The sequence below is a fragment of the Diabrotica virgifera genome, chromosome 3 (assembly GCF_917563875.1).
Source record: "Diabrotica virgifera virgifera chromosome 3, PGI_DIABVI_V3a".
NCBI lineage: Eukaryota > Metazoa > Arthropoda > Insecta > Coleoptera > Chrysomelidae > Diabrotica > Diabrotica virgifera.
The window spans coordinates 10,492,111-10,508,362 of NC_065445.1; the positions used below are offsets into that span (position 1 = coordinate 10,492,111).

The 16,252-nt window shown below is 32.3% G+C and overlaps 1 protein-coding gene across 2 annotated transcripts in view; it reads left to right on the top strand.

Moving 5' to 3' along the window:
* Positions 1-1,613: 1,613 nt before the first annotated feature.
* The window catches only part of LOC114324296 (transmembrane protein 18), a 105,477-nt gene continuing 90,838 nt past the window's right edge, over positions 1,614-16,252 (top strand). For both annotated transcript variants that reach the window (XM_050646283.1, XM_028272104.2), the window contains exon 1: positions 1,614-1,889. In XM_050646283.1, the coding sequence (XP_050502240.1) occupies positions 1,827-1,889 (63 nt within the window). In that variant the 5' untranslated portion in view covers positions 1,614-1,826. The remainder of the gene's footprint in view (positions 1,890-16,252) is intronic.

Genomic DNA, 16,252 nt, shown 5'->3' on the forward strand with positions numbered 1-16,252 from the left:
CGGGCATTTAGGTAAAAGTATGTATGGTTTGTGTTATAGATCAAAATGATAATTAAATATAAAATAAATTAATATTCTGTAAAGAAAAAAATATTTTAGTTTTTGTATTGTTTATATAATATATTATTTATTACAAAATATTATTTTGTATGTATTCATCAAAGCATTAATTATTATTATCACAGATTAACCCAACAACCTGTTGGGTTAATCTGTGTTAATTATTGGTAAGAAATACATTAACTAAATGCGCCACCTTGTGTAAAATTAACTAACAAGGCATAGTAGTTCTATATAAATTGTCAACATTTTACATAGATGGCAGCACAATAACAAAGCACAAAGTTTTCAAAGAAAAAAATCAGCTACCATCTTTTGCTACAGTTATAAAATACAATTATTCATTATTCCTGATTACAAATAATTTTTAAAATTGGGAATATCTTACGAATTAGCAACATCTTACGCAGAGGCGGCTCTAGTCCATGTATCGCCCGTGTGCAGTTGATGCCCTGGCGCCCTTTGGTAGACGCGCAGTCAAAATGAAATAGTCGAATAGGTACCTACCTAATACTAGTACATGGGGTATTAGAGAGTGTTATGTACGCTTATAATGTACACAAAAATCCAGATGCAAATAGTGCAATATTAAATGATGTCGGGAGCCATAGGTATTCACGGCGTCAGAACAACCTACCCGAATCTAATCTACGATGAACTACGTATTTTCAGTATTACTAAAGAACCAACAACACATTGTTAATACGTATAATTTTTGAGAAGCTCTGACTCCGCTGAAAGTCGCAATAATTGTGGTATTAATAAAAGAAAATCTTCCTTTTAAATAATTTTGATCAAAAGAAAAGCCGCTTTACTTTATATTTACATGTTAACTTAAATATAATAGGTACTTAATTCATTTCGTCAACGCTTATTTCGCAAAATTTCCCCGCGACACGTGTACAAACGCCTTTGAAAATGCCCGGCAAGTCCCAAGCAATTTGACCTTTATAGGTTACCTTTTTAGAAATCATTGTCGATATGTCTTCAAATGAATCAAAAGATTGCCGCCAGTCCATTGGAGCGTTGGACGGACAGACGGGCAGGCGGCAATCTATAAATCGCGCTTAATTGCCAATGTTTATTTTTCATTAATCGTCTTAAAGCATATCTTATCTTGAAACAAAGTAAAGGACCCGCTCTTTGGCGCTCGGCGCCCCCAACATGCCGGCGCCCGTGTGCACCGCACACCCTGCACAATAGGTAAAGCCGCCTCTGATCTTACGAAAGTTGAGGAAAAATAACAAAAATAAATAAAAATCACAACAGATGGCAGCACAGAAAAAAATCTACTTTTGTTACAGAAATCCGGAAAATATTAGATAGGAAACATTTTTTTTTACAGAAATTTATACAAATGAAATAAAAAATTTTAGAGGAATCTTTAAAAATAAATCTTGAAAATAATATTTGATCCTTGTTTGATACATTGATTTAATTGGGACTTGTTCTACTCGTTCTATCTTGTTAATTGCAATACCGATATGACATTTGACATTTTATTGGTTTAAAAATATCTATGAAAAACGACGTCTGTCACTCTGTCAGTCGAAATCGGATGCCAAATACAGCATAGGGATTACGTACACTCGATACGCATCGTATCCGCCATGTTTTCCCGTAAGGCGCTATGGGAAAACATGGCGGATACGATGCGTATCGAGTGTACGTAATCCGGGCCCAGATGATTTAGTTCACAGTGGCAATATTCTAGAATAAACAATAATAACAAGTTTTTTAAAAATCTATAGTTCTAATTCTAAACCATGTTTGATCAAGAGTTTGTGGAAGTTAATCAAATAAATAGTTTTTTGCATTTTTTGGGAAACGTAAGTACTTATTCTAAATTTTGTATATTATTTTAATAAATATTTAGTTCAAGGTGGTGTGAATTTCATAGATCTGGTTTATAGTGTAAACCGGTTGGATTATGGTTTTATAATTGTGTGATTTCACTGTTAAAATCAACAAACAGTTGAATGGGAAGCTGTATAAATATATTTTTTTCAAGTTTGTGCAAATTTGTAAAATTAAACCTGCCATTCAGTAATTTTCATCGAATTTTTTAGATAAAATGTTATGATTGAACAGCTGTAGCTCACTCAGACTTGTATACTTTTACTTTCTTGCTTGTTTTATTGATTTGTGTTTTATAAACTAATATTTATTGGAAGCACATTTGATGGATTATAATGTATGCCCTATGATTGAGTGGTTATTCAGTTTTTTTAACTGCTTGAACCACTAGAGTTATTAGTGGGGTGGTTTATTTTTATTTTAGAAAAAAGTTTTTTGTACATAGCTGTTTTGAAAAATACTAACATTTTGTGAAATCTTACAATTTGTTACAGTTTACAATTTTTGAGAAAGTCTACTAAGTCTTCTATTAGAGCTTCTTTCGGATTGTGTTGTAGTTACACTGTCCATCTTGCTGTTGAGTACACTGAAAACTCTATCATTTCATTAAGTATATTGGTTGCGTTCGGACGACCACAGCAGCTGACTGTCAGCAGAAATCGGCTGAGTGGTTGTATCCAACGCTGATAGGGAAAGCTTAGTAAATCTCTCAGCGGCTGACTTCCAGCGGTATCGTCTAAACGCTAACGCTCGCTCAGCTGTCCAGCTGTGGTCATCCGAACGCACCCAATATGTTGCACTGAAATTATATCAGACAAATGACAACAACTACACTAGACTCCCTCTATAATGAGAACTGAAATGGCAGAGTAATTACCTCGTTATAAGCCGATCTTGTTATATGAGTCAACAATAATATTGTTCATAAAAATATGAATATGTAGTTTTCTAAAACATTAACTTCCTACAGTGAAGCCATTCCAAGCAATATAAGATACTAAATATTGTGGAGCTTTTGAAAAAGAGTTGGTGGACAAATAGGATGAAGTTGACAGACTGTGGATTTTATTACATCACTGGCCTCGATAAACACTCAGATTTTAGGCATTTCTGTATAAAGGCAGCTGGGGTATTTATTTATAGCCATCACCGCACCAAAAACTGGTAAAGAAACATGTTCTTTGATCTCATTTTTCCTCATTATAACCAAATATACCTTGTTTTAGAAATGTTATAGTTCAATAGGAATTTCAAGAGACACCTAATGTATCTCGTTGTAAGATAAATCTCGTAATACCCATGTTCTTTATAGAGAGAGTATACTGTATATCATTAGTAACCTAATGGAAAGAAGCATATACACAAGGGAAAACTGGAAAACTAGTATCAGCATTCATAGACCTAAGAGCAGCATTTGACACGTTAGAAACCAAATTATTGTAGGGAAATGCTTAAGGAAAATAAATGTACCAAATACATTGATAAAAATTATATAAAGTACCTACCTGGTTACAAAGAGGTGAAAGGAAGAGTACCAATTACTGGGGAAAGATAGGAAGAATTTAATTGGAAGAGAGGTATTAAACAAGGAGATAGTCTCAGCACTTTACTATTCATAATAGTAATAAACTAATTGATAAGGATTACTTATCAAGTTAGATTTGATAGTAATAGGAGAATTTATAAGAGAGCATCATAAATGCCAGTTTTCATTTAGTTTTTCAAAGATATAACTTAGAGTACAGATGAATTTTTTAGTATACTAATATAAATGTTTTGTTTTTTTTTGTACTTGGCCCTAAGCAGTAAATTGTCCAGGATTTTTATTTGTGTGTGCCAAGACCAAAAATTTCACCTTTTGCATGAACATTGGCCACCCCCAACCCCTAACTGACTTTCATTTTACTACTGAGGATTATAGAGTCTTCAGTAAGACATCATCATTATATTTGCCTTTATCGCTATATGGAGTTGGCTTCTCTAACATTTCTCGTGGATCGCTGGTTATCTGCCCTTCTCCCTTTCTGCATAGAGTTGTTCAAGCTTTGTATCCTTTTCTTAAAAGTTCTTGATTTCTTTTGTGTATGACCTCTTGAAACTCTCATTTAACCATTCTCTGCTTTCTTTATTTCTAGTGTCTATGATCTTTCCTGCTGCATTCAATTACTTTTATTTTGAATTCTTCCACTCTTCCTAGACTGCCTGTATTTGTCAGTGTTTGTATTATTTCTGTCTCATAGTTCTGTTTGCTATCTTGTCTCAATCTTTGTATGTCTAGTTGTTCTGTTGTTTCTTCCTATTTGTCCCTCCTGTTTCCTTGAATTTTGCATATATATGTTTTATCTGTACTAGGAGATATATATGTCATATCCACAACAGGCTCCTCTTCACAATCTTATGCTTGTTGGGGCCCTTTCGTATATCAAGACTTATTTAATTTGGATTGCAGTTGTTCCATCCATGTGGGACAAAAGTTGAGCTTATGATAATGGTTTTTTTTATACTAGCAAAGCTGATTAGTAATTCTCCATTTTCATTGGTGTTTTGATGTAGGTGATGATCCTAGTGAGTGTTTGAAAATGGTTCCTAAAAGAAATTCTTCTTTGCCTATTTGCGCATTCATATTTTCTAAAGATCTTGATCATTTCTAGATGAGCTGACATATAGGTACTTCTTCTAGCTGTTTGTAGAACTCTTCTTTTATTTCTATGTTCTTCTGTTTGGCAGTGTAATGATTGTAAGGTTAACGAATGTTGTTTTTGTTATTAGTTAACAAAATCTCACATTCACTGCTTTAAAATCTAATATGGGTTGACAATATTTTATTGTGGAATAATATGGAAGACCACATAAGAATAAATAGAAGTAAAGCAATAATTACTGTAAAAATGTCAGTGACATACAATAGAGAAAAACAGATTTTCTAATAAGGTAATATTAGAAGCATGTAAAATAGAAAAATAATATGAAACTTTTAAATGGATGCATAAGATACTTCATTGTGATCCAAAAAGTATATAATAGGCCTAGTGTTAATATAAATTGCTCTAGGGCACAAACATATTCGCCATGTGCAAGTACTTGGAGGGGATAGGAGAAACGATTGTGCACGAATAGTGGAGAAATCTTGCAACTTTCTTAAATAATCCATATTGTCAATTGAAATTGTCAAATTGACGTATATTTCATACCTACTGTCATTGAAGAAGAAAAATTATATATGTTGCTCCACAATATTGATATTTTTTTTTATTTATTTAACCTACCAATTTATTTACAATCTGTAAAACAAGTTACAATGAGTAAATGTTGTGACCACTAGTGTAGGTGACTTGGAGAAAATGATTCATTAATCAAAAAGGTAAGGAATTTTCATCCTAATAGCAACATTAATAATATTGAAAAATATTAAAAATATTACTAAAAGATTTTTAAATGAAAACTTTTTGGTCCATTACCTTGGTAACACCTCCATGGCTTCTACAATTTGCAAGCCAGATGGATGAAGAAACGAAGAAGACAAGAGGGAATTCAAAAACTTACAATTCACGACCCCGTCTGTTCAGCTAGTAAATTCCAACAGAAAATGGACCTAGTTACTCAAAGGAGTAAAGACCAGTATAAAAATAAATCATTAATCATTTTCTTTACAAATATTTTACATAGATATAAAATTGTTTGTCTCTAATATTGATATGATATGCAATTATCATATAAAAGAAAATTTAATTAATTGTATTTTGCTTGTAGTACTGCATTTTAATAATTAATTTTATTTACTACAAACAATTGTTTACTGTTTAATAACATTTAATAACTTTTCTTCTTATATTTTTTTGGGCTATAGCCAATATATTTAAAAGTACAAAAAATGTTGCTGAGCTATGAAACCAGGTGTCGCCTTTCCGAACTTGCACGGTCCCAATACTGTTCATGTTCATAGAATTCATTCTTTATCATAATTGGTTTGATAAAAATTTATAAAATTGGATTAAATGGAAAAATTACTATTGACTTATATTTTCACACTCTGTAAACACATTTAAATAAATAAATATTATGCTTATCAACTAGACTGTTTAAAGTATAGATATACATATTATTATCATATTTTTTTTCAAGAACTATAATTACATAGATATAGCTGTTTTGCAAAGCTAAAGCAGAAGCGTATTCAAACCTATACGATCAACTTGATACCAGGGAAGGCGAAGCAAAGATATATAAAATAGCCAAACAGAGAGCAAAGAAAGCAAGAGATTTTAATCAGATTGGATGTATCCGAGATGAAAATAATAAAATACTAATTCACGAAAAGGATGTTAAAAAGAGATGGAGAAAGTATTTTGACAGTTTATTAAATGAAGAATTTGACAGACAGCCTGTCGAGTTAACGGAGACAGTAACAGCAATGGTTACCAGAATAACAAACGAGGAAGTGGCTCAAGCGCTTCAAAAAATAAAGAAAGGAAAAGCAGTAGGACCAGATGATATTCCTGGGGAAGTATGGAGAGCATTGGGAGAGACAGGAATAAGTTGGCTAGCAGGTCTATTTAACAGAATTATGGAAGTTGGACAAATTCCAGACGAATGGAGAAGCAGTATATTAGTACCTGTCTACAAAAACAAGGGAGACATACAACAATGCACAAACTACAGGGCTATAAAACTACTTGCCACACCATGAAAATATGGGAGAGAGTAATTGATAGACGGATACGTGAAGATACCGAAATATCCGATAATCAATTTGGCTTTATGCAGGGCAGATAAACAACAGATGCAATTTTCATTGTAAGGCAGCTGATGGAAAAATACAGGAATAAAGAGACCAACGCTCATATGGTATTCATTGATCTTGAGAAAGCATATGATAGAGTTCCTCGAGAGATTCTGTGGTGGGCACTCAATAAGAAAGGAGTCCCTGGCGAATATGTAAAGATTGTGAGAGATATGTATGAGGGAGTAACGACTAGTGTTAGGACAGGTGTGGGAGAGACTGATAAATTTCAGGTGAAAGTAGGATTGCACCAAGGCTCGGTGCTTAGTCCTTATTTATTCTCATTAGTTTTGGACCAGATAACATCGAAACTACAGGGTAGTATTCCATGGTGCCTAATGTATGCTGATGATGTAGTGTTAATAGGAAATAGTGAAAGAGACTTAGAACAAAAACTGGAACAGTGGAGACAAGCTCTGGAGGAAAAAGGTTTAAAACTTAGTAGGACAAAAACAGAGTATTTGGAATGTTCATTTAAAGATGGAGTTACTACAAATGAAATGGTGTCTTTTGATGGTGAAATGATTGTGAAAAGCAATAGTTTTAAGTACCTAGGATCGGTATTACAGAGTAATGGAGAAATAGATGGAGATGCATGCAGTAGAATTAGGGCTGGATGGATGAAGTGGAAAGAAGCGAGTGGTGTGTTGTGTGACAGAAAAATTCCAATGAAGTTGAAGGGAAAATTCTATAAAACAGCCATAAGACCGGCTATGATGCACGGAACTGAATGTTGGGCAGTGAAAAAGAAAGAGGAACAACGAATGTATGTGGCGGAAATGAGAATGCTTAGATGGATGAGTGGAGTGACAAAGAAGGATAAAATCAGAAATGAGTATATTAGGGGAAGTCTAGGTGTGGCACCAATTGATGCCAAAATGAGAGAGCGTAGGTTAAGATGGTTTGGTCATGTTCAACGTCGAGATGTTAATCACCCAATACGAAGAATAGCTGAAGTGCAGATTCCTGGAAGGAGTAGGAGAAGAAGACCTGGGGGGAGACGATAAGGCAGGACATGTTGGTAAAGGGGATTAACATTGATATGACCCAAGATAGAATTGCTTGGAGAAATGCAATTAGGGAAGCCGACCCCGCATAGGGATAAGGCAAAGAGAATGATGATAGCTGTTTTGCATTTTTCGCTTTTTTCCAGTGATGTAATGATAAAAAATTTTAGCTTTCCATCTCTGTCCCTCTATCTCGTCCTACTCTCTTCTCTCCTTATGGAGTACTGGACGCTCTTGCTTTTATTAAGCAAAAGTAAAAAATGGCCGGTTGACTGAATCAACGCATCCTCTCCTGTTTAATTCCTTCGAAATTTCCTCTATAAGTTTTTCCATTACTCTCTATTTCTCACTCTCTGTTCTCAGGCCAACCTGACTTATGTCTTATGTCCATCTTATGTCCTGGGCCAATTCTTTCATGATTCTGGTAACAACAAAAGGTCCAAGATATGGTATAAGGTCGATCTGTTTAATAGATAAAAATCGCTTCGCTCATTCTGCAAACTTTCACATGCGTGCCTTAAAATTGTACTTTCAACACTTATATCATAAATATCTATTACTTGTATTTTTGACCCTTGGTTATCATCATCTTTCGTTCTTTTCTCAGTTTTAAATTGTTTATAATTTATAACTCGAAAACGATCAACTTAATAGAAAAATTACAAAAGACCTTTTTTTGTTTAGAATGATCCAAAAAATTTAAAATAATATCTGTCCGGGTCGATTTTTTTTTAATTTATAAATTTAAATGTGTAATATTTTTTTATTATTAATTAGTTATAGTCAGAACAAAATTGGGTCGAGCACCCATTGTTTTTTATAATTGTAAACATACTAAATTACATATCCAATAATTTTTATCTAGGGGAGTGCATATAGATTTTCACTTCGGAAAAAATCAAACAAGATAGAACTTTCTGTAATTTCATTAAGAAATGTTTAATAAACAACATATCAAAAAGTTCTACTCGAGAAGTGGGTGCTTCATTTTTTATTAAACAAATGAACTGCGAAATTAGATGTTTTTTTAAATAACTCCGAAAATATAACCTTTAGAAAAAAACTGACTTGACCATTGAAAAATTCAGAAAATTTTACAAAAAATACCTTATATAAAGAATTTTCTAAAATTAAATCTGCATCTTCTATAATTTTTTATTTATAACGCTAAAGTCACCCTTCTCACAAACATTGGCGCACTATAAACTAGCGTACGGCGAAGTGCACTGTTGAGTTATTTTAATGTAATTCTTTAACTAAGGAATCAAATGAAATTTTACAAATTGAACATGGAAGAAGAATAATTAAGCTATCTAATGGTTATAATAAAAAGATATAAAATATATGGGCATAAGTACGGTGTGGGCGGAAAGTGAGCCTTACATGAATTTTGTTTAAAAATGATTTAAACATGTGTAACTAATACAATTTTTCTTATAAAACTCTCAATTTTTACCTTTACTTACTTACGCACAACTTACCTTTCATCTGGCATCTGGCTAAATTATGTTTCATTCAAAAAAATCTCAAAAATTTATTCAAATGATATGACGTCTCAAAAAATGTAATTTTTGAAATCTTCGTAGTTTTATAGAATTACCACCACTTTAAGACTTTAAGACGGTATTACTCAAGTTTAAACAGATCTAGTACAGTTTTATAAGTGCTTTTTTAAAGCTTAGGATGTAATATTTAAAATGCACCAACTTATTTTACTTTGGAAATGAAATAAACTATTTCTTTTTGAGAAAATTAAGAAGGATAACAAAAATGTAATACAAAAACCGAAAATTACCAGCTAAAAAAATGTTTATACAAAGTGATCAACACTTTTTTCTGTAAAACTTACCTAAAATACATTTAATAATAATCTTCAACAATAATAAATGTTCAGCAAAAAAAAATTTTTAGCTCTTATACAGTATTTTTGCGTAACTTGGAACCTATTGATAACTTTTTTATTATCAGTTTTACGAAAAAAAGTTATTCTTTTTAAAATACTCTGCATCGTATATAATCTAAGATGCAATCATCAAGTATCAAATTTAATTAATTTTATACGAGGTATGTCAAAAAATATGAATTTCACTTAAGAGTAAAGTACCTTTACATTTCACAATATCGAAAATTGTTATGAAGAAAAGTTGTTTGGAATTAAAAAATTTGTATTAGTGTTCAATTACATCCTTCTAATTAAAATATTGTGAATAATAAAGGCACTTAACTCCTAAGAAAAATTCATATTTTTTACATACCTCGTATAAAATTAAAAAAGTTTGATATCTGATGGTTGTATCTTAGATTTTAGACCAGGTAGAGCATTTTATAAAGAATAACTTTTTTTGTAAAAGTGATAGCCAGGGAGGTAGTGTCAAATTTGACCGGAGCATTTTAGCATGGCCGTTTTCTTTTTATTTAGGTAGGTGTTCCAAAGCTTATTAACAAATGATGTGTCAGCTGGCCCAAAACCGGGGATTTTAGACAAGAAAAGGTAAAATATAAAAGTTGATGGACAAACGCTACAACTTAAATGTCAAATATTTATATACGTTACTCAGAACATTTTATAGACTTGCTTACTTGGCTCCTACCTTTCACTCAGGAGATCCGGGTTCAAATCCTGGCGCGGAAAATTCTTTTTGTTTTTTAAATTGACATTTTATTGTGAAAAATACCTATTTTCATAATACCATCGTTTTTCCATCAAGTTTCATATTTTACCTTTTTTGTCTAAAATCCCCGGTTTTGGGCCAGCTGACACATCATTTATTAATAAGCTTTGAAACACCTACCTAAATAAAAAGAAACCAGCCATGCTAAAATGCTCCGGTCAAATTTGACACTACCTCCCGGGCTGTGATAATAAAATAGTTGTATCATAATTGTAATAAAATGATGATGAGTAGTATGTATCCGTAATTTGAGAAAAAATTTAAAAAAAAATTTTGATTAGAATGATGTAATTGTATATTTAAACATAGTTTTTAATTGCAATCAACTTTTCATAATATCATTTTTTGATATTCTGGAATATAAAGGTACTTTACTCTTTAACGAAATTCATATTTTTGACATAACTCGTATAAAATTGATAAAATTTGATATCTTATGGTTGAGATTTTTGACTATCCTAAGCATTTTATGAAGTATAACTTTTTTTAGAATAACAACTTAAAATAATCTGCTATGTGGACGATGCAATATTAATCTCTCAAAGTGAAGATGATTTACAACGTATGCTGCACCAGTTCAACATAATCGCCAGAAAATTTAACATGTTAATTTCCTCAAAAAAGACAAAATGCATGGTTATAACAGCAGATCCAATAAGATGTAAATTGGAGCTGGATGGTCAGATAATAGAACAAGTGATGGAATTTAAATATCTAGGCATCACACTATCTAGCTACGGAAGACTCGAAACAGAAGTGGAAGATCAAGTGAATAGAGCAAACAGAGCCGCAGGTTGCCTGAATGACACAATATGGAGAAATAAAAATATCGGAAAAGAAATGAAAGGCAGAATTTACAAAACAGTCATCAGACCAATAATGACATACGCGGCAGAAACACGACCCGACACAGAGAGGACAAAAAGATTGCTCGAAACAGCGGAGATGAAAACCCTTAGAAAAATCGATGGTAAGACTCTATGGGACAGAGCTAGAAGTGCAGGTATACGACGCAGATGCAAGGTGGATAACATTAATAACTGGGTAAGAAACAGAAGAATAGAATGGAATGACCACATAAACCGAATGACAACAAATATAGTAGTCAGGACAGCGAGAGACGGTTCCCCAATTGGAAGACGATCAGTGGGAAGACCACGAAAACGATGGAACGACAACTTACTAGAGGCACATTGAAGGAACAGAGTCATGTCTATACAAAAAGAAGAAGAAGAAGAAGAACTTTTTTTCGTAAAATCGATAATAAAAACGTTTTCCATGTGGTTCCTAGCTACTGTATGAGAGCTTCTGTATAAGAATTTTCAAATTGCAATGCCATATTCGGATTCAGCATAATCAAAAATAAAATAGAAACATATTTGATCAAAGTAAAATGATGAATTTAACGATATTTTTAAAATTATCTATACAAAACAATTGTTATTGTTTAAACAATTAGCGGCGAAATCTGCGAGTAGAACTTTTTACTTTAACAAGTCTATGAACTAACAAAAAAAGTTTTAGAAAAATATAAACTTGTTTGAATTTTTCCGAAACAATGCATGTTTTCGTTCTAATTGCACAATTTCATTTGACACATCATTTGTCATTCTAACTGTTTTAATAGGGAGGAGGTATATTCGCGGTCGAAGATTGGGAAAAACATTTCACGAACCTATACAAAAACAACAACAAGGCAGATTCAGAGGATGAGGATATAAGAGATAACAGAGATGAAAAGGAAGGTGCACCTACTTATCAGGAATTCATGGAGGTACTAAAACAACTAAAAGTAAACAAAACGCCAGGACCAGATGAAATCAACAACGAACTGATCATCAACGGAGGAGAGGAGCTCACGAAGCGAATGCACAAGTTAATGGTTACAATTTGGAAGGACGAAAGCGTGCCCATAGAATGGAAAAATGGACATATCGCACCAATCTTTAAGAAAGTAGATCCAACTAAGTGCTGCAACTACAGAGAAATTATGCTACTAAATACAACGTATAAGATATTGACCACAATTATAAGAAACCGACTAAATGAATACACAGAAAAAATTATAGGACCATACCAACAGGGCTTTAGAAAAGGAAGATCAACAATAGATGCAATACACGTCCTAACACAAACAATTGAAAAAAGCTATGAACATGACATATAATTACACATACTATTCATCGATTTCCAACAGGCCTTCGACAGCATATACAGACAACAATTATTAAAAGAAATGAAAAAAATGGAGATACCGGCAAAATTAATAAGACTAACTAGAATGACAATGAAAGACTCAACAGCAAAAGTTAAAACAAATGAGGGAGATACAAACGACATCAAAAAAGACAAGGAGACAGTCTGTCAACGACACTATTCAATATCGCTCTAGAAGGAGTAATTAGGGACACAGGCCTGAAAAAGACAATTATTCAAAGCTCAACACAGATCATAGGATATGCGGATGACCTAGGACTGATAGCACGAGATAAAAAAAGACTAGAAGAGGCACTTTTAACCCTTGTAAGAGAAGCAAAGACGAGAGGATTAATAATCAATCAGAATAAAACAAAATACCTTATAAGCACAAGAGACAATGTAAACAGAATAACAGAAATAAAGATAGGTGAAAATACATTCCAGAGAGTAGATTGCTTCAAATACCTGGGGGTGATGGTGGACGGCAAAAACGGAAGGAGTATAGAGATAAACGAAAGAATTAAAGCAGGTAATAGAGTATATTGGAAATACCACCGACTACTCAAGGACAAAAACCTGAGCAAAAAAACAAAATCAAAAATATGTACAGCAGAAATTAGACCAGTGATAGCCTATGGAGCAGAAATAATGTGCCTTACGAAAAAAGACGAAGAAAAGTTAAGAATAATTGAGAGAAAAATTTTGAGAAGAATACATGGCCCAGTGATGACAGAAACAGGGGAATATAGAAGGCTGATGAACCATGAAATAATAAATATAACTGAAGGAGAAGATATAATAAAATTCATTAAAGCACAAAGACTCAGATGGTTTGGACACACACAAAGAAGAGGGGTAGAAGAACTGATCAGGAAGATAGTGAACTGGAGACCAGTAACAAATAGACCAAGAGGAAGACCAAAAATAAGATGGGAAGATCAACTGCTAGACGATATATCAAAGATGGAAATTGCAAACTGGAGAGAAAAGATTCAGGACCGGAGTGAGTGGAAGAAGATAGTAGAGAAGGCAAAAAAACATCACAACCTATGAACGATGACCTAAAGGACACTGCGGACTAATCCACCGTGTGAAATGGATTAAAAGAGCTCATAGTATTTGAGCGACCTATACTCTAACAAGAGTGAACGGTCCATATAATAATATATTCGCGGTCGGACAGACAGACAGACAGGCAGCTTAGATCAAATTTCTTAACTTTCGTACCATCCTTGGATTACAAGCTTTCATTTGACACCTCACTCATTTGTCATTCTACCTGTTATAGTGACGGAGGAGGAGTTATATTCGTGGTCGGATGGACCGACAGCCTAGGTCAAATTTCTCACCTTTTGTGCTATCCTTGGATTATAAGCTTTCATTTGAAACCTCATTTGTCATTCTACCTGGTATAATGACGGAGGAGTTATATTCGCGGCCGGACGGGTCAGAGTTATAATCCATTAAACAGATCTGTGCAGATTGACCTTATAATCGGATCCTCTACTAAAAATACCCATTTACAATCGAAATATCGAGAGATCTATTATGTACAATTACTTGTCATTTTTGTGGTATTTTTAATTAAAAATTCAAACAATTTTAAATGTATACCGTGACCTTAGTCATTTAGAAGACAATAAATAATTCTAGTAAATTTAAATATTCATATATTATGTATTTTTTGTCACAACACAGCACAATATTAATTACCCCAGGCTGTGGGTGAAAAATAGGTCGATTTCAGGGTATAATTCAGGAATTTTTGAAACCTATCAGGTGTTGTAAAGGACGATGCCAGGAATAACTTCTACTAAAATGTAACCAAAAATATTGTGCGCTTTTTTTTATTGCGATTTTCATTTGTTAAATTTGCAATTTTTAATGATTTTTAATTTTGCAGCTTAGGCTATTGATTTTAGAGAAAAACTTTTTAATAGAAAGTTATAGTAAATTAAAAAACCTACAATTTGAGGTACGGTAAGTTTAATTTGGTTAATTGGTTATTGCAAAACAGCCTGCGAAAGGTCCAAAATGGCCGTTTTTTACAATTGCATTATTTATTGTACAAATATTTTTTTTTTATTTTTTAAAGCTTTAAAATGAAGATCTTTCAATTCCAAACATAAAAAAAATTGTAAAGCCAGATTAACGAATTTGTTCCTTAGATATTATAAATTGTTTATCCCAAGAGGTCAAATGTCGAAGGCTATAAGTTTTTGAAAAAAAAATCGTAGAGAGTTGGTGAAACATCTAATCTCCTTCTAAAGAGTTATATTTTCATATTCTGATGTAAATAAATGCGTAAAACATTTTTAAACCTCTAATTTTTGGGTTTGAAAATAAGGGGGCAAATTTCGTTATAAACATTTAGAGCTGAAGCGGCCCTGTACATCCTGTGAGTTTTTAACTTACAGATTATTGTTGCTGAAGGTGAAACGAAGATTTATAAAAAAAATTCTACGACCAACTGAAGCCGAGATAATTTTTGGGTTTGAAAATAAGGGGCAAATTTCGTTATAAACATTTAGAGCTGAAGCGGCTCTGTACATCCTATGAGTTTCTAACTTACAGATTATTGTTGCTGAAGACAAAACGAAGATTTATAAAAAAATAAATATTTTCTACAGCCAACTGAAGCCAGGATAATTGTTTTTTTTTTCGTAGTGCGTTTATGCGTTTATTTATAACAATTAAGAAATTATTTTACAGTCATTGACTAAAGAAAGACTTATATTATCTTAAAATAAAAATTATTACAAAATATAATTACATTTAATTATTAAAAATTATTTTTAAAATCGGTGCTTTTGCGAGCGGCCAAATTTTGCAAATCGCCCGACTCGCGTCAAATCCGCGCCGTCGGAAAATTTTTACGTAACTTGTATTAAATTTTGACAGAAAACAATTTAATAATATTACCATTATAATATACAGTCTATTTACTACTGTATTTGTTTTTCGTGATAAACTTTTATATGTGAAATTTCATTTCTGAAGAAATAATATTACAAAAATGATACATATATATATATATGAAATATATAACTATATTTTTAATTTTTTCATTGTTATGTAAATATAGTAATAATAATGTTACTTCTTACTATAATATACAATATAAAACTTTTTCTTCTTGTAGTGACTATTCTTTTTGGATTTCACATATAAAAGTTTATCAAGAAAAACAAATACAGTGGTAAATAGACTGTATATTATAATGGTAATATTATTAAATTGTTTTCCGTCAAAATTTAATACAAGTTACGTAAAAATTTTCTGAGCGCGCGGATTTGAAGCGAGCCGGGCGATTTGCAAAATTCGGCCGCTCACAAAAACACCGATTTTAAAAATAATTTTTAATAATTAAATGTAATTATATTTTATAATAATTTTTATTTTAAGATAATATAAGTCTTTCTTTAGTCAATGACTGTAAAATAATTTCTTAATTGTTATAAATAAAGGCACTACGATTTAAGAAAAAAAAAACAATTATCTCGGCTTCAGTTGGTTGTAGAAAATTTTAATTTTTTTATAAATCTTCGTTTCGTCTTCAGCAACAATAATCTGTAAGTTAGAAACTCATAGGATATACAGGGCCGCTTCAGCTCTAAATGTTTATAACGAAATTTGCCCCCTTATTTTCAAACCCAAAAATTATCTCGGCTTCAGTT